The sequence below is a fragment of the Panthera onca genome, chromosome C2 (genome assembly GCF_046562875.1).
Source record: "Panthera onca isolate mPanOnc1 chromosome C2, mPanOnc1 haplotype 2, whole genome shotgun sequence".
Lineage (NCBI taxonomy): Eukaryota > Metazoa > Chordata > Mammalia > Carnivora > Felidae > Panthera > Panthera onca.
In genome coordinates, this window is record NC_138347.1 from 117,477,908 (window position 1) to 117,502,140 (window position 24,233).

Sequence of the window (24,233 nt, forward strand, 5' to 3'; positions counted from 1 at the left end):
CCGACTATGAGATCAAGACCTGAGCTGAGATCCAGAGTCAGAAGCTCACCCGACTGACTGAGCCACCCAGGTGCCCCAGGTTCATGATTTTTTAACTAAAGAGCACTTGTAACCACCAACAAAATTAAGATATAGAACATTTCTGGCACTTCATAAAGTTCCCTTTCTAGCCATAGTCCTACACCTCCACATCCAGGTTGAACTTCTCTCTGCAATTTTATCATTACGAACTAGTTTTCCCTACATCACAGTTTTGCCTCTACTTTTCTCTGAAAGCCAATGACAACAGTGCTTTTGGCACTAAACCCAAGTAAGGATTGTTTGTTCCCGTGTTACTATTTCCGGTTGCTATTGATTGGCCATTCTCTCCTCTCCCAAATCTGACATGGTGTTACACGGTCTTCCTCCCACTTTACTGCTTGAGGTCCCACTTACACCACCTTCTCAAGAGCAAAAGGAGTACTTTTGCCTGTATGTTTTTTGTATGCCCAGAGGGGAGAAGTTCAGGTTGAGTCCTGTGGGAGGCAAACTGCTATATATCATTGGTATGGACCTCTAGTTTAATGAGGCCAAATGACAAGTTTGTTTCCACATGATCCTAACCCTAAACATGCCCAAATTCTAAATGTCCAAATTCTCAATGTACAAACTTAAATACCTATCTTGATCCTTGATCCTTGATCAAGGATCCTTGATCCTTCCAACCTGAAGGTTAAATAAATACATGAATCACTTGGCAACTGTTCCTCATTAACACCACATGTATACACAACCTTAATGAGCCTATCATTACTACAAAGTTTATGTAAATGTTTAAAGGACCATCCACTGGATGTCCATGTTCCTTCACCAGTTTTTGTTTGTTTTTAATCCCTCTCCAAGAACTCATTCACGCTATGCTTGAATTCTCTTAATAGTGGAGAACTTACTTTCTCCAAAGGAAACTCAGTCCTTTCTTTAAATTTATTTTTTAGAGACTTAAAGGATTCTGAAAACTATACCCCCACATACATACAACTTGCATGAATTTGGTATCGGTACTGAAGGAAGGTCATTCTAATCTACTGAGAATTATATAGATGTCACTCCAACTTTAGTCTATGTATAGTGAGGGTACTTATCCAAATCTGCATGCAGCTGTTATAAATTTCTTCCTTAGAGTAGACCAGAACAATTTTCCTTGTCATTCCCATTCATATGTCTTTAGAATAGTGACAATAATTTGTTTTCATAATGGTCCCTCTAATATTTGAAAATAACTATCATGAATCTTGATCCACACCTATGTTCAATCTAAGACAGCATAGTGTTGTCGGACTAAATGAATGCAAGTGTGAGAACTCCAATAATTTATGGATTCGTAAAGATGAGGAGTAAAAACTCTGATAATCTTTGGAAAAAAATGGTATCTAATTAGGGAGTAATATAAATGGCAGTCATGTGAAGAGAAAAAGGAAAAATGATACTAGAAAAGCTGTAATTTATATTTTTTAAAAAAGAAGACTTTTTCATGCATTAGGGCTTATACATAATAATACACAGGCTCCTGACTAATGCAGCAAATCTCTAAATTTGAAGCTAACAGATAAGTGAAATAGTAACATTTTCACCTGGCAATAATATAGAAAACAGGTGATTCTCTAAAAAAATCAAAGCCAAACATTAAAGAATTCTGTATTTTATCTTTTGTAATACTGGGTAAGCTTACAAAGGCATTCACACTATCAAAAATTTTTGGGTGCTTTATTACAAAGTACTGAGAAACCAAAGCTCCATTAGATATTATACTACCCTTAAGCTCATCAATTAGATTTGTGTGTTCTCATAGTATATAGAATTAAACCACTAGTTCTCAAAGTATATGGTCAGGGGGCAGCATTAGCTCATCTGGAAATAGAAATGCAAATTCAAGCCTCAGCCCCACCCCCAACTCCTGAAATCAGAAACTCCAGAAAGGGGCCCAGGAATTTGTGTTTGAACAAGCCCTCCACGTGGTTCTGGTACAGCGGAAAGAATAAGCACCTGAAGCAAACTTTGCAATAGCAGTAGGATTGATAAAAAGCAATAAAACAGCCTCAGCAATTACAAGGTACCCTCATAATATTTAGGGAAGGGAGACTATGCCTTGAAACTCAGAATTATGATTCAAAACTTATGTCTAAGTTTATCCTTTTAGGAGTAGAGAATATCTAGTTCCTTTTACCGTTTCACTTTGGAGTTTATAATTTTGCAGCTCTTTGAGCAGGCGTTTCATGTGCCTCCAAAAAATATATTTTTAGGGGCGCCTGGGTGCCTCAGTCGGTTAAGCGTCCGACTTCGGCTCAGGTCACGATCTCACGGTCCGTGAGTTCAAGCCGCCTCGGGCTCTGTGCTGACAGCTCGGAGCCTGTAGTCTGCTTCAGATTCTGTGTCTTCCTCTCTCTCTGACCCTCCCCGTTCATGCTATGTCTCTCTCTGTCTCAAAAATAAATAAACATTAAATATATATATATATATATATATATATATATATTTGGAAACCATTTATTTTGCCCAAATTATCCACCATTTTTCTCACAAACACTACTAGCAATCTTCCGCACTCCTTTTCCTCTGGTTTAGGGGTAAGTTACGGCAACGGTGAATAGGGAAAATGCAGGAAAGGCAGTAGAGGAGGCAGGAGATCATTGGTCCTCTGAATTCAGAAGTCACAGATACTATGAGAAAAATGAAAGAAATGGCCTAAATTTAAATATGGGCTGAGATTTTCATTCTCTTGCAGATGTACAGAACCAAAGTAGAGGTCTGCCTGGCTTTCTTCCTGGAGCTCCAGCCCCTGACCGCAGCTTTCACCTCTCATATCCTCACCCAGAGAACCAAGTGTGGCAGCCAGCTCTCCCTCGGCCAGGCAGTCTTCCTCCTGGGCTAGAATATTTAAGCCAGGTGTTTTTTCTATTTCTACACACGTTTGCCCCTTAAAATGAATACAAACTTGGTTTCTTGCTTTTCAACTGATGGGGTTTTGGGGTGATGGGGATTCGGAGCTGACAGCCAAGAAAGAATTCTTGAAGACTTCTTTGGTGCAAAAAAGTGATCTTATTAAAGCACGGGGACAGGACCCATGGGCAGAAAGAGCTGCACTGGGGTTGTGACAGGTAACTAATTATATACCTTCCAGTTGGGAGGGGGTTAGGGATAGAGTAAATCACTAAGGAATTTTGGAAGCCAGGTTTCCAGGCCCCTATTGGGAAAACACCATTCATTACCATTTAGTAAAACCTCAGTCACAAGACCCTTCAGGCATATTATCAGGGGGCCATAAGCTTGGAATATGATTGCCAGCATACATCTTGAGGAAGCTGAGACAAAGGAAGTTTCCAAAGGGATTTTTAGATGTTAAAGTAGGATTGGGGGGGGGGGGGTGGATAATGTTAAGTCAAGATTCCCTTTTGCCCCCAGCAAAGTGTCATCATCAAGGCAGCTGAGCTCCTAGGTCACTCTGCCGGTTTCAAGGACTTGCCAACGGGCTGTAGGCAGTAAGGGAATTTAATTTTTCATTTGCCTTGGTTTCTCACATCACCATGGCAAGCACTTAAAGCCCTTTCCTTTGTTCTTGGGCAGCCAGGAATGTCCAAGGAGTATCACACATATTCCACGTGGGAGTGGGGGGTGCTAGCTTGCACTTTGCTCTCAGCTCGACTTATGCTCCCTCATCATCAACCAAGGTTGAAGGACTTCACCAAATGACGTGTTGAAGTGAGAAAAGCATTATAAATCATGAAATTATGAAAAAAAATTGTTTCTATTATTTGGAAAGAAATTCATTCTCTTTTATTTCCACTTCTATTTTTCTTATTTATTTGGCAGAGTGATGACACTAAACATTTTTGATGGAGCTGTTTAGCACATTTATCCTCCTTCTGCTCATTGCTCAAGGTATAAGCAAATGTATCCTCAAGGAATTGCCTAACACGTCTAGTCACCTACAGCTATTTAATTAAAGAATATTTATTGAGTACTTGCTATAATCGAGACATGTAAAAAGCATAAAACCTAGTCCCTCTCACCCAAACACTCTGTAACCTAATTGGCATGCAAGAAGTGTTGACAAGAAGTGCAAGGTGATGTACTAAAGCCATATAAGCACACAGTTGTAATGTGTACAGGTGCATAGAGCAGAGAAAGCTGTTAAGGATCTAAGGACTCAGGAGAGACTTCCATAATGATCTAAGAATTCAGGGTCGTCAACTGAATCTCAAAAGATGACTATAAATCCAAGGGAAAGCAAGTTACCAAGTTAACATCATTGTCTTTGATACTGTTGCATCTTTAGGCCGATGTGCTTACAAGATCATATTACTATTAGATATAGTCATTGGAGGGTAAGCAGTGATTAAAGCCCTATAATAAATCAATCAAGAAATACCATCCTCTGAATTATGTGGCACACAAAGGACAATTACACTTTTATATATTATTGTTGCTTTTGTACTTTATCCCACAGAAGATCGGAAATACACTGATATTGAGATGTCAGCACATCTGCTGCAATTTTCAGCTTGTTTGGCATTCTTTCAAACCATAAAGTCTATCTCCTTTATCAAAATCAAATCTCTGTGTTAATTCCCTTAAGGTACAAGAGATCTCTGTTATGCCTGATAGGGTTTAAGCTGCATGCGGCATATGTTCCTGGGAAAATGTTTATAATTGCAGATGCCTTCTCCAGAAACCCACTGGCAGACAAATGTACTACAGAGACTGGAGAGCTCAGGGAGATGTGGAAAAGAGCTGGAAAAGCTAACCTACCATCTTCCATCTGCAGAAAGGATCAGCTGTAATAGCTGACTAGAGTTGATTAACTGCTGCAAGCTGTTTGGGAATGTTGTCAGACAAGGTTTTGCCAAGTATAAAAGTGATATACCAGTGCCAGAGGGCTGAGGTTTGATGATCACATATGGTCATCACATATTCTTCTTCCATCCATGAATGATGACACACCCGGAGCCAGATGCTTGACATGAATACATTTTTTTTACATTCCATAAATAGAGATACGAGCCCATTGGCTTCAGTTCTAAAATGAAGTCGATTTTCCATACCTATACCTTTGGTGATCTATTTCAGAAAATAAAAATATGCCACAAATTGGCGAATATCTTACTTCAAAGGGAAATATAAGTTATTCACTTTACCCTAAAAGAACACTTACTCGCTTTAAAGCAGTGTACTTAAACAGGGTAAATGAGCATTTTAAATGTTTTATACCACAAGTCTGCAAGACATATATATAAAATGAATTTTTGTGTGTTAAATTTTGTCTGAGAACTGTAAGAATTGAATAAAATCATGAACATTTGAAAATAGTACATTCTTCGATAAACAGGAAAATACACAAAATCCTTCTAAATTAAAAAAAAACCACAGTAAAAATTTAAAAACACATCTATTCTCCTTTAATCAAGTCCATCCAATGACTAATGAAAATCTTTTTTCCATTAACAGTTTGAAAATAAATTTTCAGGTATGTATGTAAATACACATGTACACATGTGTATACATGTATGGATGTGTGTGTATGCATTTATGTTGTTCATGTAGAGTTAAACCTAAATATAAAACAAATAGATTATCTCTCTGGATTAACACATTCTAATAGGTAATATTATTTTATACTATTAGTGTCAAAACAAAGGATAATTATTATAATTTAGTCACCTATAGGTAAGAGTAGTGAGTTAAGTCTACAAAGACACATGTAAAGATCCTATTTATTTGGAAGTATGTATACTAAATGGAATACTTGTAAACCTGATAAGTTATACATAAGAATTTATTCTTAAGCTATATATCCAAGGCTGTCGTTCGATTTCTATCCTATGGCTTTCCTACTTGAGTGCTTTACTGGCCCTGACACCTAAATACGTGATCCAATCTGTTTAAAGTTTCCAAGATTCCTGGTCCATCAAATAATAGCAAAGAGTGGTAAGGGCTCATTTGGAGCACAGTGTGTAAGTGGCCTAGTACTACTTGAAGGAAACTGCAAGAACAAAACAAGACTCTCAAATCCAGGGGTATTGCCCACAGAGATAGATCAAATCAAATGTTTTTACAGAGGCTGGGGTGAGTGTAAGCGTAGAGAAAATAGGAAGGAAAGGTATTCAGAAGTTCCACAGTATCACTTAAGAATTGTTTATCCCAGTTCCTAACACTTGTTTAGTGATGCCAATACAACAGAGTAGAAAGCATGTCAAAACTGGTGGCAGTACAATCAATGTAGGTTCAAGTCCTAGCCCAACCATTCACAAGCTCTGTGATCCTGGGCAAACTGCTTAATCTCTCTGGGATTGCTTCTTCACAAGATAAATGTAATGATGTCTATGTCTCTAAGTTTTTGTGAGGATTACATCATACACTATGTCAAAATATCTACCACAAGGACTACCTCACGGTAGCCATTAAATAAACAACTGCTACTATTAGAAAGCAGAGAGGTACAATTTACCTTTCCAATGTGGAATGGATCTCAATTGATAGTCTCTAAATTTCAAGACTAAAACTTGATCCATGGCACCAACATTAAAGTTCCTAAATTCAAATCTTAGTCTTGCCCCCATAATTTTCTTCATCCCTAACTTACCTCTAATGGACCCACCGCTAAATAACTGTGGATATCCTTTGTGACTTTTCTTTCAACCCTCCATTTTTCTCAAAAGAAGAGAACAGAACTAACAATAGTACACTCTGAAAGACTGATTCTAATATTTAAAAATTGCCATAATTCTGAAAATAGGTTTTATAATATCTTAAATCATAAATTGTTTATGGAAAAGATTTTTTGTGAACCTTAAAAAAAGAGGACCCATGCACTCTTTCACCAACAATAAAATTTAAATAGAGGACATTTAGTTTTGCCTGTACCTCAGGATATACAAGGAGAATGAAGGAAATAATGTAACGTCAAATTTTCCGGACTTGTGATGCCCAATCAATACCCGATATTACTAATGACTATTTCAGCTCAAGCATTACCAGTGAGTTTATTAATGTGAAGGGAAAAGAAAGTGAAGATAATTTAGAGGTGAAATAGAAAAGAAAGTGTTAGAAAAGACAATGGTCTTCAGGGTTCACGAGTCTACCTTAGTGAAAATTCATTCTCACAACATATTTGAACACTTCCTTTAAAAATTTGCATTGTATACTTTTTAATATAGTCATTCTCAACTATCTGTGGCTATTTTATCTCTGTAAGTTAACTTCATTTTTAATTACATAAAGCAACTTTCCTTATATTAGCTGTTAGTGGCATAACTTATTCTGCTTAAATGGGTATTTTGTTGGCATCAGCAGGATTTGTTCATGTTTTCTAATCCAAAGGAAGGTGTGAGTGAGAATAATTTATAAAATAACCTCTCTCAGCTTTAACAAAGACATTTTATCGCTATGAGGAATGAGTTGAGAGTGAAAGAGAAGTTAGGCAGGGTGGAGAGGAAAGGCCAGGCATTCGGGGGTCATTGATGTTTTGTTTCATTTCCTTTAAAATATGAGTTTTGGGGCACCTGGGTGGCTCAGTGGGTTAAGCGTCCGACTTCAGCTCAGGTCACGATCTCGAGGTCCGTGAGTTCGAGCCCCGCGTCGGGCTCTGGGCTGATGGCTCAGAGCCTGGAGCCTGCTTCCGATTCTGTGTCTCCCTCTCTCTCTGCCCCTCCCCTGTTCATGCTCTGTCTCTCTCTGTCCCAAAAATAAATAAACGTTTAAAAAATTTTTTTTTAAAAATGAGTTTTGAAACCTTTTAGGCATCATTGTTCAGAGACTGTTTTAAAATCTTCTCCGAGTATTGTTTCCAAGAGTTACTCTATTATCACTTTATCACAGGAGAACACAGAGTTAACCATAGTTCTTATTCTGATTCTTGGCATTTCTGCCTTGGAATTTTCAGGGTTCTTGTATTTTTTAAAAAATTTTTACTTGAATTAAAAAATGTATCTTCTTTTTCATTATAAAATGTGAGCTGTTTTCAACCATTTCCCCAATAAAGAACATGGAAATTAATGAATGTCATGTGATAAGCAAATTAATAGTAATATCTCCAAAGGTTTTCAAAGTGTGATGTAATACCTTTTATTTCCTTTATGTCATTCTTTAACAGTTAGACCTGATAATTATACACCAGCAGGTGGAGCTTCTTGGAAGTAAGTATATTATATTCTATACTTATTAAAACTGTTAAAAATAGTTTAGGCTTCAGAAATTTTGTTATATTTAAATATCTTCTAAACAATAATGTTAAATTGAGGATAAAGGTAGATCAAAAAGATCAGTAGGTCAGGGTGCCTGGGTGGCTCGGCTGGTTAAGCTTCCAGCTTCATGATGTCACAGTTTGTGAGTTTGAGCCCCGTGTCAGGCTCTGTACTGACAGCTTGTTGCCTGGAGTCTGTTTCAGATTCTGTGTCTTCCTCTCTCTCTGCTCCCCCCCCACCAGTCTCTCAAAAATTAATAAACATTAAATTTTTTTTAAAAAAGATCAGTAGGTCTTTTAAAATAAACATTTGAAGTAAATTGTTAGTCTGAAATAGGTACACCTAAAAGCATGAACTCTCCGAGTCTTTGATAATATTTTATCAGAAATCTAACAATTTTTATCTTAAAATAACAAAAGATTTTATCATTTCCATGTTTGGTAATAATTTATATTTTCTTAATAATTTCATAAATGGAAATCAAGTTTGAGACTAAATAACAAAAACCCATTCTACTCTTGAAACTAATATTACACTATATGTTAACTAATTGGAATTTAAATAAAAACTTGAAAATGATAAGTGAGTAAATAACAAAAACCCATCAAACAAAATTTGATGTTTTATCATTTCACCGGTGATTCATCAAATGGCATGTTATTTAACAGTACATAGATTTTCGATGACTGACTGAATTCCAATTAATTATTTTTTGTCCTTAACATCTAAAATATGTCAAAATCGTAATATATAGGTAGCAGGATAGCCCGCGGCCATAGATACACTGCCAAATAGATTTTAAACAAAATCATTACTATGCTGTGAGTCATCCCATAAATTCCACAGCAGTGTTAGAATGATTTGAGGATTCCATTCTTTACAGCCTTGCTTCCTTAGTTGAAATGTGGAACTACATGTGCCCAGTAGGTCCTATATCTGGAATCAAAATGTAATCATCACACAGCTTTGCTCTGAGTTTACTTTGATTTCCCTAGCTAAGTCCTCAAATTTTAGAGCATGGAAGTAGATTTGGGTGAAGAAGATACCCCATACTTAGTAATTAGCTACTGTTTTCTTTTAATAACACTACCCCTTTTACTTATTGAAAGATTTGATACTAGGCAATAGCACTGTTTTGATGATTGGTTTTTTTTTGGTTTTTTGGTTTTTTTGCTCCCTTAGTGATACTTGGCACTGAGACCTCCAACAAATATGAGATTAAAAACAGTTTGGGACAAAGAATTTACTTTGCAGTGGAAGAAAGCATCTGCTTCAATCGTACTTTCTGTTCCACACTTCGAGCTTGCACTCTGAAGGTCATGGATAACTCAGGTCGGGAGGTGATTACCGTAAACAGGCCCTTGAGGTGTAATAGCTGCTGGTGCCCTTGCTACCTGCAAGAGGTTAGTCATTGGCTCTGGGTGTACTTTTATTTTTCTACGTTTGAAAAGGTTGGCAATTATTTATTTAACAAATGGCATTCATCTGGAGCTATAAGGCAATTCCCCTATCAGTTGCTCCTTTAGGATCCAAACAGCTTAAGGATGGTGATTCACTAGTTTTTTGTTTTGTTTTGTTTTTGTTTTTTTCCCAACCAAAAACTGTAGTGGCTTTCGTTTTGTTAATTGGCAGACAGCTCATGCATCATGTAAATGGGACACATCCTCCTGAATCTCTGTGTTAGCCACATAACTGGAATACCTATGAATTCCACCATTAAGTAAATCTACCCTTTGTCTTCTCTAACTGGAGCAAAGTTCGGGAAGTACTAAGTAATACTAAAATCTTCCAAGGTGTTCTCTTGGTTAGGTATCAGTTTTAGTACAGAATCTCACATTCCATTCATCCATTTATGACAAACTTGAAACCTTGGCAAGACTATGCTATTGTTCTGAAGGGAATCATTTCATTATTTTATTTTAATATATAATAGATTTTCATCATTATCTAGTAGATCTATAATAACTTCCACTGACATAATGCAGTTAAGTTGATAAGGAACCTTTACTTATTCTGATGTCTTTGATATCATAACATCTCTATGAGCTAGAAAGAATAGATTTTACTCTCCATATTTAGCAGTTGAGGTAACTAGGGCTTAGAGAGTGGAGGTAACTTACCTACGATCACACATCCAGGAAATATCATGAATGGGGCTTGATCCAGGTATACTTATTCAAGCCCAAGTTTCTCTACTGTGCACCTATGTATAAGTACTCTACTTAGCAAGATGAGAAAAAAAATATCAATATGAATTGGGGTTAAGTAGGGAAGTTTCTGGAATATATATTGAAGCTAATCCTCCAATTGTTATAGGCAATTACTTGACTAAGTGATAAAGTGGCTAAGGTACTCATTTGGTGTCCAAGAGTTTTCATCCTCCTACTAAGGATATTTAAGATCTAATATGCTTTAAGATGGTATAGTCAGTATAATATAATATATCCATTTGAATGTTTCTGATGTTTCTGATGAATGTTTCTGATAATTGATGTTTTATTTCATAGTAGTCCAATGTCACATAAATTAAAAATAAGATGTATCTGATACCGCTTAACAATTTTTTAAAGATTTGCTCAGAATCAAGCCAATTATTTTGAAAGTGATCCCAGAACAAATCTATATAATTCTGCCTTTTCAGTGTTTTTTGTTTGTTTTTAATTTAAGTGTAGTTGACATACAAGGTTACATTAGCTTCAGGTGTACAATTTAGCGATTTGACAAGTGGAATCCCTGTAACTCTAGGCACTCTTATTGAAACCACCTTTGTTGATCCAAGAGCACTACAGACATACACGCATGACTATGAACTTAATAAATAATTTAAAAAAGGACAAAAGGAAAACAGATTATAAGGAGTGGATTGGATTTAAAAGCAAACAATTGTCACTATTTTCACCCACCTCTGGCTTATTTCACAACTTGGTCTGACTTGGTTTGACCATATAAACATGTTGAAATACAACATGATGAAAAGTAAGGAAATTAAGGAAATGAAAGTAATGGGGTACAGCACTAAAGTAAGGCCTAAAAATGCAATTACAAGTCTCTCACACTTTGGAAAAAGTGAAACAGCAATCAAATTAGTGTGTAAAACTGTAACTTCACAAGAAGCATTTGTTTTTAATTGAACCCAGAGAAGCTGGAAGTTGACAGCCTGAAGGGCAAACAATCATGAATAGTTAACAACTGGTAAGTGAGGGTTACAAATAGATGTGTGTTGTGGCAACACATTAGAGGCAGTGGAAGACACAGGAAACAGTGCCTGGCCAACCGCCACACCCGGAACAAAATGCCAAAGAAGACAGTGTCCCAGGGTCAGAAGACCGTTCTGGGAGAGGTTCTCTTCAGGGAAGTAAGATCAAAGAAAGACATGAATTTTAATGAGTAATGCCAAGCAAATACCTGTTTAGTGAATATCTTTGTTTCTATAAAATATGAAAAAATCCACTGCCGTGCTTCCTTAGAAGCAGATATTTAGAATATTTTGTAGAATACAAAAATAATTTCCTAAAAGTTACTGTTTAGAAGGAAAGCAACTTGTGAAATTAAAATACAATAACTGTAGGAAAATCTTATTTTATTATTATCTCTTCTTGCAGTTAGAAATCCAAGCCCCTCCTGGTACTATAGTTGGTTATGTTGCACAGAAGTGGGACCCCTTTCTGCCTAAATTCACAATCCAAAATGCAAACAAAGAAGATATTTTGAAAATTGTTGGTCCTTGTGCAACATGTGGCTGTTTTGGCGATGTGGATTTTGAGGTACGGTTGACAGAGTGAAGGAGGTTTTCACTTAGATCCTCATGGTTTGCAACAGAATTCAATGTTAAAATATTCAAATCATGGGATATCTCTGAAATAAATTTAGAAAATAATATATTTGTGAAATAATGTAATAAGCCCATATTGTGCGTGCCAGTAAGAACTCATAATTTCAGGTATACTAAGTTCAAGGTTTTTTGTTTTTGTTTTTGTTTTTGTTTTTAAAGCATACTAAGGAGCACCTGGGGGGCTCAGTTGGTTAAGAATCAGGTCAGAATCTCACAGTTCCCGAGTTTGAGCCCCTCTCTCTCTCTGCCCTTCCCCAGCTCGTACTGTCTCCTTCTCTCAAAAATAAATGAATAAACTTAAAAATAATAATAAAATAAAAATAAAGAACACACTAAAACTTTTTTGATTTATGTGGAATTACAGCACCCATGGTCTAAAGTAAATATATATTAGCTTAGAATCACCTTAAATTAGATCATCTTTTCCTCTAGCTCTGGTGGTAACATATCCTACTTCAGATCTCATCTAAGAAGTACACTCCATTAAAAATCACTAATTTATTTTTTAAATATAATTTTTGTCAAATTGGCTTCCATACAACATCCAGTGCTCATTCCAACAAGTGCCTTCCTCAGTGCCCATCACCCACTTTCCCTTCTCCCCCACCTCCTATCAACCCTCAGTGTGTATTTAAGAGTCTCTTATGATTTGCCTCCCTCCCTCTCTGTTTGTAACTTTTTTCCCCCTACTCTTCCCCCATGGTCTACTGTTAAGTTTCTCAAGATCCACATTTGAGAAAACATCACTAATTTAAAAGCTATGATCATAAGACTTGCTAAGTTCATTTCACAAAACAATCTACACTTACATAAACATAAACAGTTAAATGTTTAACATTTTAACTCAATGTTAAAAAACAATAGGTAGTTGTACATTCAATTGTAACAATAAGAACTATGTTAACTACTATTCCTGTAAATATCTTTTAGGCAAAGGAGAGCTCATTTAAAGTGTCTATTTATTATTCATCCCTTCCTTCATTCATACATTCATATATAGCCCACCTGGGACATTCAGTTTGAGGAACTTTAGCGAACACTATTTACCGAGAATGTGATGGAAATTTTACAAAGCGAACTGTTGTAACTCTACCCCACTCCAAAAAGACTTGGCATGCTTTCCTAAGATTAAAGATAAAAATATGTCCTATGATTGAGAAATAAAAAGTTTTAGTAAAGGTATATCGATGTCCTAAGTAACCTTCTCTATTTCCATCTTTTCCCACTATACATAAAGTAACAATTTATATTGAATCCTTTCAGCCTTTGAATGAGAAACAGGGCAAGCAAATGAATAGTTGATAAAGTTTAACTGTAGATTTCTTCTAGCTGTGAAGGACTATAGATTTTTGATGTCAAATTAATCTGAATTTCCTGTGCTACATTTGCCCAGAGGATTTTTTTTGGGTTTTTTTTTTTTTTTTTTTTTTTGTGAAAATAGGACTTAGGTTTAGTTATAAAGGAAAGACCTAGTAAATTTTGGAGTATAATATAAAAATGAGATTAAGCAATGGCTGATAATGTTTAAATATGTTAGTAATTCTATAATCTTAACAATAAAAATTTTAAGTTTACAAATTGTACTTAGAAATGAATTTCTTCTAAAAATTGTTTCTCCAATATTTCTCAAAAATATTTTCTTTTTCTTCCTTTTGTTGTTGTTGTTGTTGTTATTGAAGAATTCAGGTTTAAAATCTAGACTTCAGGTAATGAAATTACCTTCAAGGTTAGACCATGTAATTGAGACTATGTACCTGCTGCCATCTTGTGGTAGCCTGGCCTTAATTATTTATTGCTATTATTTTCTCAATCTGCATATAAAAAGCAAGAAAAAATAAAGGAATTATGATGAATCAAAAAACTGTCAAAAAAACAAAATTCCGGAAGAGTAAACTGGAAAGTTAAATCTCCAAACTTATGCTTATATAACGGAATGAATGACATGGAACTGTCATTTACAGATGATTAATAAAATAATTCCCATCTCTCTCGAAGCAAACATACTAAGATATGTAAAGCCATCCATTTCACCTTCAGGTTTAACATCTCTTATTTTCTTTTCAAAGGTGAAGACCATTAATGAAAAACTTACAATTGGGAAGATTTCAAAGTACTGGTCAGGATTTGTAAATGATGTCTTTACCAATGCTGACAACTTCGGAATTCATGTTCCCGCAGATCTAGATGTGACAGTCAAAGCAGCAATGATTGGTGCTTGTTTTCTCTTTGTAAGTATGGTCTTTTTTTAATTTATTTTTTATTTTAGACAGAGACAGTGTATACAAGCAGGGGAGAAGGGCAGAGAGAGAGAGAGAGAGAGAGAGAATCTTAAGCAGGCTCCATGCTCAGTGCAAAGCCCAACACAGGACTCCATCCCACAACCCTGGGATCATGACCTGAGCCAAAATCAAGAGTGTGACACTCGACCAACTGAGCCACCCAGGCGCCCCTGTAAGTATGGTCTTAAAAGCATAGGAGTGATTTATTTCTCACCCTTTCCTCATTAATCACTACAGAGCCAATCTCATTTTACACAGCACCACATTTATCCCACAGAGGTTTATGCATAGAAGGCTAGGTTGGGACCAACTCTTCAGAAGTCAGAATTTAGGAGCCTGCATTTCTAATAGACAGCCTTTCTCCGCTGACCCTCATACACAGTCTTCGTCAAGAATGGGTGCCCTGTCGGGGCACCTGGGTGGCTCAGTTGGTTAAACTTCCAACTTTGGCTCAGGTCATGATCTTGCTGTTCCTGAGTTCGAGCCCCACGTAGGGCTCTGTGCTGACAGCTCAGAGCGTGGAGCCTGCTTCGGATTCTCTATCTCCCTGTCTCTGCCCCTTGCCTGCTCATGTTCTTTCTCTTCCAAAAATAAATAAACATTAAAAAGATTTAAAAAAACAAGAAGCAGTGCCCTGTCATGTGCTACTCAGCATTTCTTCAAAAACTTAGTTACCCATTCTCTTTCCATTTCAATTTAGATTTTTGGCTCATTTTCATTTTCACTGAAAAAATATGTAAATATCACATTATTGATCCTGGGTAAAGTTCAGGACTGTTTCATTGTTTAACAATGAACTAAGTGACCCTCAGAATGTGAAAAGTAGTTTTCTTCCCTTCGAACATGTACATGGATACATGAATTCAGAGGGAGGGGTTAATATTTATCAGCTTCCATTATTACAAAGATATTACATCTTTGTCCTTTCTTTCCAACTTATAATTTTATCAGAAATATTTTCTTCCTGGTGTGGAGATTGGTGATAGAAAACAGAAGTCAAGTAACACCTACGCCAGATGGTCGCCCATCTCCTGTCCCAATTTTTCCTCTAATATCTCCCTCACTGCTTACCATTGTCAATGCTCTCACAAAAACCCATGGAATTTTAAAACAAACCTACGTTCTTCATTTCATATTTTGTTGTCCTTCAGGGTTTTAGGATCCTAAATCTTATGGATATTTTAATGTGGGCTGCTGTGGGGGAAAAAATGGCTCTATCTACTCAGTTTTTTTCCAAAGACACACACAGAATACACACACATACACACCCTTTCCCCAAAACCTTAATTTGGCCTTTCTGATTAAGCCCCACACTTAATGTTTATATTAAAAAAACAGATCATTGTAGGGTGCCTGGGTGGCTCAGTCAGTTAAGCATCTGACTCCTGACTTCAGCTCAGGTCATGATCTCACGATTCCTGAGTTCAAGCCCTGCATCAGGCTCTGTGCTGCAACGTGGAGTCTCCTTGGGATTCTCTGTCTTCTTTCTCTGCCCCTCCCCTGCTCATGCTCTTTCTGTCTTTCAAAATAAAAATGCACATTTAAAAAATGTTTAAAAAATAAAAACCAGATCATCTTTAATCTGCCCTACCCACTTATATCATTTAACACACAAACAGTAAAATGTACTGTCAACAATTCACTATTACTAATACTGTCACTTAGTAACTGGTACTAAGGCTGGTTACTAATGTACTATCAACAGTTCACAATTTAACTCCATTGTCTCAGGGAAAAACCTACTTACTGAGAATATCTAATGGCCCCATCCAGTTCTTTCTTTTCCTTTTTACCATAATATAAAACAATTGCACTTTTTTTTGGCCAATATAGCTTTTAAAACAATTTCTGACATGTATTAGATAATTACATAGATACAAGATAAATTACTTCTACATATAATTGGACAGGAAGAATTGTGTTTTTAATTTTTAACATTTTTTAAAATATTTTTATTTATTTTTGAGAGAGTGAAAGAGACAAAGAGTGCAAGCAGGGGAGGGGCAAAGAGAGAAGGAGACTAGAATCTGAACCAGGTTCTAGGCTCTGAGCTGTCAGCACAGAGCCAGATATGGGGCTCAAACTCACGAACTATGAGATCATGACCTGAGCTGAAGTCGGATGCTTAACCAACTGAGCCACCCAGGCATCCCATGTTAATTTTTAAATACTGTGTCCATTTCATTACCTTGTGTTGAGAGAGAGACCATCAGAAAGTAGCTGGTATGAGAACTCCCTGATCCAAACAGCAAAATTCACAAGTACTATCTAATTTTCGGTCTTCTCTGGTTTGAGGCTACCACTCCACAACCCACAGCCATAATTACCATTTCTAAGTTCCCTCTGGTATAGTTTTCAGTACTTCCTCAGATGACTACCTGCTTGCTAACCACACAGTCCATGAGGATATATCTAATACTTGTTCAAAGGTCAGTGTCTATTACAACATCCCACACTGACAGAGAATGTCCTGCAATCGAAGTCTGCACTGTCTTGATCACCTAAGATTTTTGACTGATGATACCCTGCTGATTCCAATAAGATTTCCAAGTAACTTGTACTCTGAAAACTAGACATGTAAGTGTCATGAAGCTTAAAACGTTTTGACTTTCCTCTTACTGATGAATCTCGTGTTGCTAAAACACCACTGGGAAACATAATTGCTTTATATAATCAAAGCTTACCTGTGAGACTCCTGATCTCAATTGTCGCCTTTTTGTAAATTCACTCATACTCAGTTTATTTATTTGTAGGATTTTATGTTCTTTGAACATTCACTAGCTGGATTATAACAAGCGAGATGACAAAAACGATCAAGTATGCAAGAACATGTTTCAGTAAGTAAAGTTTAAATGATCTTTCCCTTTGAAGATGTCTATATTTGACACTGTCTAACTCTTTTTCATTTTCTTCTAGAAATCCCTTGGGCTCTGGATTTCATTTCTGAATGGTTTGCAATATTTGCTTTTTTTGTAACAAATGTTAATTATTACATTTATTAAAGCATAATGTAATGAAGCAGTTATCTGGTTGTAAATGCATGTTAGCTAAAGAAAAGATTACTGGCCTTACTGGCCTGAGCGCAGGGTTGCTTTGAGAGATTGTCATTCTTTCTTTTTAATCCTTTTGAAGTTGTTGCATGGGTAAGCATGAAAGATGAGAACTAAGGCTTGCAGCATCACTGATGAAAATTCAATGTTTAGAGAGCACTTTGAAGTTTTTCTGGTACTAAGGCTGGTTACTAATCAAAAGGACTGGCTTTCCAAAATATTTTTTCATTAAGTAGTCTTTTGACTTTGTTTATTAACCTTATTGTAGTGAGATATTTTTACCTTATATCAGAAAGGCTAAAAGTTGGATAAATAATATGTTTAAAGATGAGGAGGAAGATAGATGAAATCAATTTGTTCTAGTGGTAAGAAGCTAATATTTCCAGAAGGAAGCTAAAATTTACAAACCAAAGCATGGTGTAAACATACCCACACCAGAGATTTAAACAAGCATATAAACAGACTTCTAAGTTAGTAAAAGCAGTAGTGTAGAGCAGGAAATTTATCTATTACAGTGAAAGTTTAGTCAGAAAAGGAATCTAGGGCTCTGAAAAAAAAAGCACAATTCCAGGACTTACTTAAAAATAAGCAAAGAAAAATAAATAAATAAAACCTTAATACATGAGGCAAATGCAGAAGTCAGGGCACACAGTGAATTCAGTTAATTAATGCCTTCTATTTTAACATTTCGGAGTCCTCTAGGTAACTACGTCTAGTTACCCACTCTTTCCCAAAGCCCACACAAGAAGCTTTTAGAATCTTTTTTTAGGAATGATGATAGTTCCTCCCTTTTCAAAATGAGGAAACAAACTTGTTTTAAGCAAAGCACCATGTAGCCATCTGAAATTATACAAATACTACCCAAATTATACAAATACTTTAGAACTATACAAATACTACCCAAATTTTTAACTACTGACAAAGGTGTTTAGACCAACTCCAAGCAGTCCTCTACTTGGTAGAGGAACTATGTTCCAAGCATCTGTAACTAAGTTAATTACTTGGGATTAAGAATCTATCATCTAGAAATACTGTTGTATGTGTTAGTTAAATTCCCAAGATAGCCCACAAATAGCAATTTAGTGCTAGGTTCTGGGGTAAGGGTTCTATGTTGTATTAAGATGAAAAGGAAAAGAATCACCTTTTTGAGTGCCCTCTCTGTTGGCATGCCTCAGAAAACCATAAAAAATGGATTAGTGGGGCAGAATAGTTTAAGCATTGACCACCAAAAATAGAACCGTGCTTCCACATCACACCCAATCTTTCTCCCAGTGGCCCCATCCATTCTTTCAGTGTAACGGGTGTGACCTGCATGTTGGGAACAGTACAGTCACAGAAGCAAACGACAGTCCTGTGTGTGATAGACATTGTCTTCAGTCTAGCTCTGCTGTGTGGTAGCTATGTATCTTCACATCTGTCCTGTAGTCTTTCTGAACCTTCTCACTTTCCCATTTGCCACTTTGCAGAGCTACGGTGACAGTTAAGGGGACCTCAGTGTTTCCTCCTTTTCCCCTTTGTCTATTCTAACTGACGTGTGTGTGACTTATGGTCAGTCATTCATAACCAGCTAAAGGAAGTGGAATTTTAATTTTTTTTTATTATTTATTTTTTGAGTGACAGGGTGCGAGCAGGGAAGGGGCTGAGAGGGCAGGGTAGACACAGAATCTGAAGCAGGCTCCTGGCTGAGCTGTTAGCACAGAGCTCTACGTGGGGTCTGAACTCAGGAACTGTGAGATCATGACCTGAACCGAAGTCAGATGCTTAACTGACAGAGACACCCAGGAGCCCCAGGAAGTGGCATTTTTAAAGCAGATGCTTTTTTTTTTTTTTTTTTTTTTTAATTTTTTTTTTAACGTTTATTTATTTTTGAGACAGAGAGAGACAGAGCATGAACAGGGGAGGGTCAGAGAGAGAGGGAGACACAGAATCTGAAACGGGCTCCGGGCTCTGAGCTGTCAGCACAGAGCCCGATGCGGGGCTCGAACTCACAGACCGTGAGATCATGACCTGAGCCGAAGTCGGCCGCTTAACCGACTGAGCCACCCAGGCGCCCCAAGCAGATGCTTATTAACTAATAAAGTGTAGAAAAATTGTTAGCATTTTCTGAGGGCTTATCACATATTAGGCATGTGCTTCCTATGAATTCCTGGTGGGGGAACAAAAGGAAGTAAAAAAAAGGAATATCAGGCAGTATGTGGAAGACTGCCTGGGATTCTATCTTTTCCTCTCCCCGTTCTGCTCCATGTCCCAAATTTCCTCCCTCAAGGTGTACCTGCTTCATATTTTCTTCTTGTATTTCTTGTACTTTTGATTTCTAAAGTGGAATACGTTCTAACTTGATGTCACAACAGCGGCATTTGAGATTCTCATGGTGGGAAAAATGGGAGAAAAATACAACTTATAAATACTACATTTTAATATGATCAACATTTGGATTTAAAAATTATTTAAATGAACCCTAAAACTAGTAAAAAGTTTAAAACACCCACTTTTTTTTATGGGCCGGTGGCTGTGCATTATCTTTGCTCTTTTTTTTTAAATATAATTTATTGTTAAGTTGGCTAACGTATAGTGCATACAGTGTGCTCTAGGTTTTGGGGGTAGATTCCCATGATTCATCACTTACATACAACACCCAGAGCTCATCCCAACAAGTACCCTCCTCAATGCCCATCAGCCATTTCCCTCTCCCTCATCCCCCATCAACCCTCAGTTTGTTCTCTGTATTTAAGGGTCTCTATGGTTTGCCTCTCTCCCTCAGTTTGTAACTATTTTTTCCCCTTCCCTTCCCCCAAAGTCTTCTGTTAAGTTTCTCAAGTTCCACATATGAGTGAAAACATTGATATCTGTCTTTCTCTGACTGACTTATTTCACTTAGCATAATACCTTCCAGTTCCATCCACATTGCTGCAAATGGCCAGATTTCATTCTTTCTCATTGCCAAGTAGTATTCCATTGTATGTATAAACCACATCTTCTTTATCAATTCATCAGTGGATGGACATTTAGGCTCTTTCCATAATTTGGCTATTGTTGAAAGCGCTGCTATAAACATTGAGCTTTAACATGCTATAAACATGTGCCCCTATGAATCAACACTGCTGTATCCTTTGGATAAATTCCTAGTAGTGCTATTGCTGGGTCATAGGATAGTTCTATTTTTAATTTTCTAAGGAAACTCCACACTGTTTTCCAGAGTGGCTGCACCAGTTTGCATTCCCACCAACAGTGCAAGAGGGTTCCCTACATTTCCTGAGTGGTTAATTTTAGCCGCTCTGACTGGTAAAACACCTACTTCTAATGGACACTCCCGAAAGATAACACTCCTTCTTAGAATACAGCACTTATTTAAAGTTGGCTATATTAAACAAAAACCTGTAGTACTTTGCTCCTGAATTGCACACTACAACAAATTAAGATCCATCCTTTCGCCTCTTCCTTATTACAGGTGAAATTAATCTTTACATGTCTTCTGTGATCTACTTTTCTTTTTTCTTTCCTACCAAACAGGAGTCCACGAGAGGTGAGCGAGACTCTCACTTTTCAGTAAAATATTCAGCAAAAAGCATATAGCTCTAGAATGAGTAAGATCCCCTGTACATCACAGTTTTCTGGTTTACTGACTCTTCTTGGCCCCACTATACTCTCAGAACACAGGCTCCAGCCCTTTTTATTCTGAGATGTACTAGGAAAGATTTGACCAAATTCAAATGCCTCCCATTTATTCATTCATTCTTTCCTTAAGTTAATAAATATTTATTGACTCTCTCCAGTATGCCAAAAATACTGTATCCCCCACTTTGGTGGAGCTTAGAGTTCCAAGAGATCCTTATTAATCCAATAATGACACACATCAAGGTTAGACTTTAACTACAAGTGTTTATAGGAGATGGACAAGGTGCCAAGTTCGGCAGAGGTATTTGACTTGGTCAGGTTGTGAGGGAGTAATTGTAGATTTAATATATGAACAATAAGTGGAGCAGAAGGAGGAATGTGTTTGGCTGAGCTCTGTGATGGGGGAGGATGAAGACATGACAATCTCATGTGACATAAAGAAGGCCAGTGAGTAGAGTTCAGACAGTGAGGTGGAATATGGTATGAGATGGGATGAATAGGGCCTGTGGCCATGTTAAAGATTCTAGACTTTGTCTCATCAGCAAAGCATCTGATAAAAGTTCATAAGAAGAGAGTTAACTAATTAAAGTTTAGATTGGTAAGAGTATAGGAAAGGATGTTCATTGACCAATTAGTAGCTTAGGTGCAGTTAATGGTAGCTTGGACATGTGGCACTCATGCAAAGGAAGAGAAGTGAGCAGATTCGAGATCCATTAAGGAATAAAATCACCATTACTTGATGCTGGACTGAAAATCAAGATTTGAGGAAGAAAGGGAATTCCCAGCCTATCAGTAAATGTACTGATAGAAAATTAGAGGACGATCTGGTTTAGGGATAAAGAGCATGGGTTCAGTTTCAAACATACTGATTTTATAATTCCCTTAAGTTTTCCAGAAGAAGATGTCAAAGAGGCAAGTGGGCATCTTTTCATCTAGTATATTTCTGAAGAGAGAGATGAGTACAAAAGACCTATATGGACACACAGAGATCTAAATAATCATTGGTTCACTTCAAGGACATGCCTAAAAAATATTCTAAAACATGTACTGTCCATGAGTTTATTCATTAATTTATTTAACTAGTATCTTCTGGAATTCCTTCTATGTACTAGGCACTATATTAAGCAGTGGAGACATTATGCTAAGTGGCAACAATTCCTACTCTAAAGATGCATTCACCAAAAATTTAGGACATTGGTATTATGTACAAGGCATCTCTGTCAGTATGATGTTCCAGCAGTGAACAAAGCAACAGGGTGCTTGTCCTCTTGGAACTTATATTTTAATACTGATGGACATTAACCAACAGGTAACAAAAAATATCACGTTATCATAGGTGATCATAAATACTGATCAAGAGTCCATCCCTCAATATCTAAAACAATAAGTTGTATTTATTGCTTACTCAGGCAAGGGAGAGCTGAGTTTGTAAGACATAGTTTATAAGCAAAGGAGAAAGCTTGCACAGGGTTTTTGGAAAAGTGAGAAGTGTAGAAGCTAGAGTGTTGACTTTAGCTATAGAAACCAACTTACCAAAGTAAGACGGTGTCTGACTGGCTGACTGTCAGAAATGTTCACTGGAGTAAAGCTACAGCTGATTACTGATTTTTCAAAAGTAGATTGCAGGGAATGTTACTGAATTTCTTTCATACATGTGTGCACTTTTGTAATCAATCACTGATTAAACAAGTTTAATACTGGTTTTGATTGTTACCCATTGCCATGATGAACAATCATTTTTTTTCATGAAGAAAAGTACTTGAGAATAAATAAATCGAGAAAAATGGAGCTGCTGTTCCTTTGCATTTGAGCAGAGAAAGGGGAAAAGGCAGCAGCAATTCATTAGAATATATGGAAAAAAAGAGTTCGTAGTTGATGGAAAAGTGAGTTCCAGGCTCACCTGACTCTCCAAGTCAAGAGCCTGCTGGCAAGCTTGAGAAACACAGGAAGCCTGTGCAAATGAAGTATAATAAACAAGAGAGAGGGAGGCATGAGTTGCAGTAAGAAAAGCGGTCAGGGCTAGATCATATAGTCTTGCAAGGTAAGGTATAGAAGAGGAATTAAATATGTTAAGAGGAATGAACAAAACTGGGCACTTGATTGGATAAGAGATGTAAGGGATATCAAGAACTCAAGGAAAAGCCCCTGTTTCTGTCCAGCCCCAGTCCCATACCACTCACTATAACCCATACAATACTACAGTGTTAAAGAACATTAAAGAACATACGTCCAGGTACAAAAAGAGGAGACATTCAATACATTTAGCGTGACAGATTAGAGCCTTTAGAGAGAGGATAACAAATCGTGAGATGAGTGTATGTGTGTCCTCCCGGCCAGGTGGGGTCAAAAGCATAAGTGTACACCTAGGAGAACATTCCAAGCCAAGAGCAAACTGCCTGGCTGGCTTAGTGGGAGGAGCATGTATGTAACTCTTGATCTCGGGGTTGTGAGTTTGAGCCCCACATCGGGTGTGGAGTCTACTTAAAAAAGGAAAAAAAAAAAAATGCCAAGCCAAGAGCACAGCACAAGACATAGAAGTGAGAAACACTGTAATTATCACCAAGAATGAAGAGGCCCCATGAGTTCAGGATGCACCTAATGAATTTAGACTCTTCCTGAGCAATGAGGCCACCCTTCTCCCCTCAGCTGCACCACAGGTGTTCCTCCAATAGTAGTGCTACATCATGATTCAAACAATAGCTTCTCCTGGATGCATTTTGTCTATACTGGACCAAAGCATCCCCTAATGGCTTTGAAAATTGTTTACAAACCAGACTGAACTCAAACGGAGTCTGGGTGAAACAACAGGTACTGAAGAAAAAAATACACACGCGCGCACACACACACACACACACACACACACACACTTTTTAATATCCTTCCTTATCCATAATATCCTGGAGGAAAGGGATTAACACTCATTAGACAAGTCACCCAAATTTTCCTACAAAAGAGGGGTTTTGATGGATGATCTGAAGAATCGGAGTCTGGCCCAGCAGCATATGTAGCAGTTCACTAAAATAGTAATTCATTGAGGCTTATATACATTTCTTTTAGATTTGTTGTTTGCTATCAAAATGTGAACATAGGAAATAATATAAAATATTAATACTTCACAACTTACTCTTATTTTAACAGTTCTGACATAGTCTCTTTAATTGTTAAAGTTATGGGGAAAAGAAACTATTGTTGACAATGTTTTGAGATTTTGAGTTATCAAGTTCAGCAATTTTTCCTTCAT

The 24,233-nt window shown here is 37.0% G+C and overlaps 1 protein-coding gene across 1 annotated transcript; it reads left to right on the forward strand.

The window, feature by feature from the left end:
- The first annotated feature begins 279 nt into the window (after positions 1 to 279).
- On the forward strand, positions 280 to 19,192 carry LOC132683197 (phospholipid scramblase family member 5). Its single transcript, XM_078432560.2, has 8 exons — positions 280 to 310; positions 2,762 to 2,922; positions 8,126 to 8,168; positions 9,399 to 9,619; positions 11,819 to 11,980; positions 14,115 to 14,276; positions 17,081 to 17,164; positions 17,244 to 19,192. The coding sequence occupies exons 1-7, from the start codon at positions 280 to 282 to the stop codon at positions 17,117 to 17,119; spliced, it is 819 nt and encodes a 272-aa protein (XP_078288686.1). The 3' UTR covers positions 17,120 to 17,164; positions 17,244 to 19,192.
- The last annotated feature ends 5,041 nt before the right edge of the window (positions 19,193 to 24,233 follow it).

What these genes read in the sequence shown, in the direction of transcription:
- LOC132683197 (XM_078432560.2), top strand. Translation starts at nt 280, where the DNA reads ATGACAACAGTGCTTTTGGCACTAAACCCAA. An exon ending in GCAGGTGGAGCTTCTTGGAA is followed by an intron (nt 8,169 to 9,398) that starts GTAAGTATATTA and finishes TTGCTCCCTTAG; the next exon opens with TGATACTTGGCACTGAGACC. An exon ending in TTGGTGCTTGTTTTCTCTTT is followed by an intron (nt 14,277 to 17,080) that starts GTAAGTATGGTC and finishes ATTTATTTGTAG; the next exon opens with GATTTTATGTTCTTTGAACA.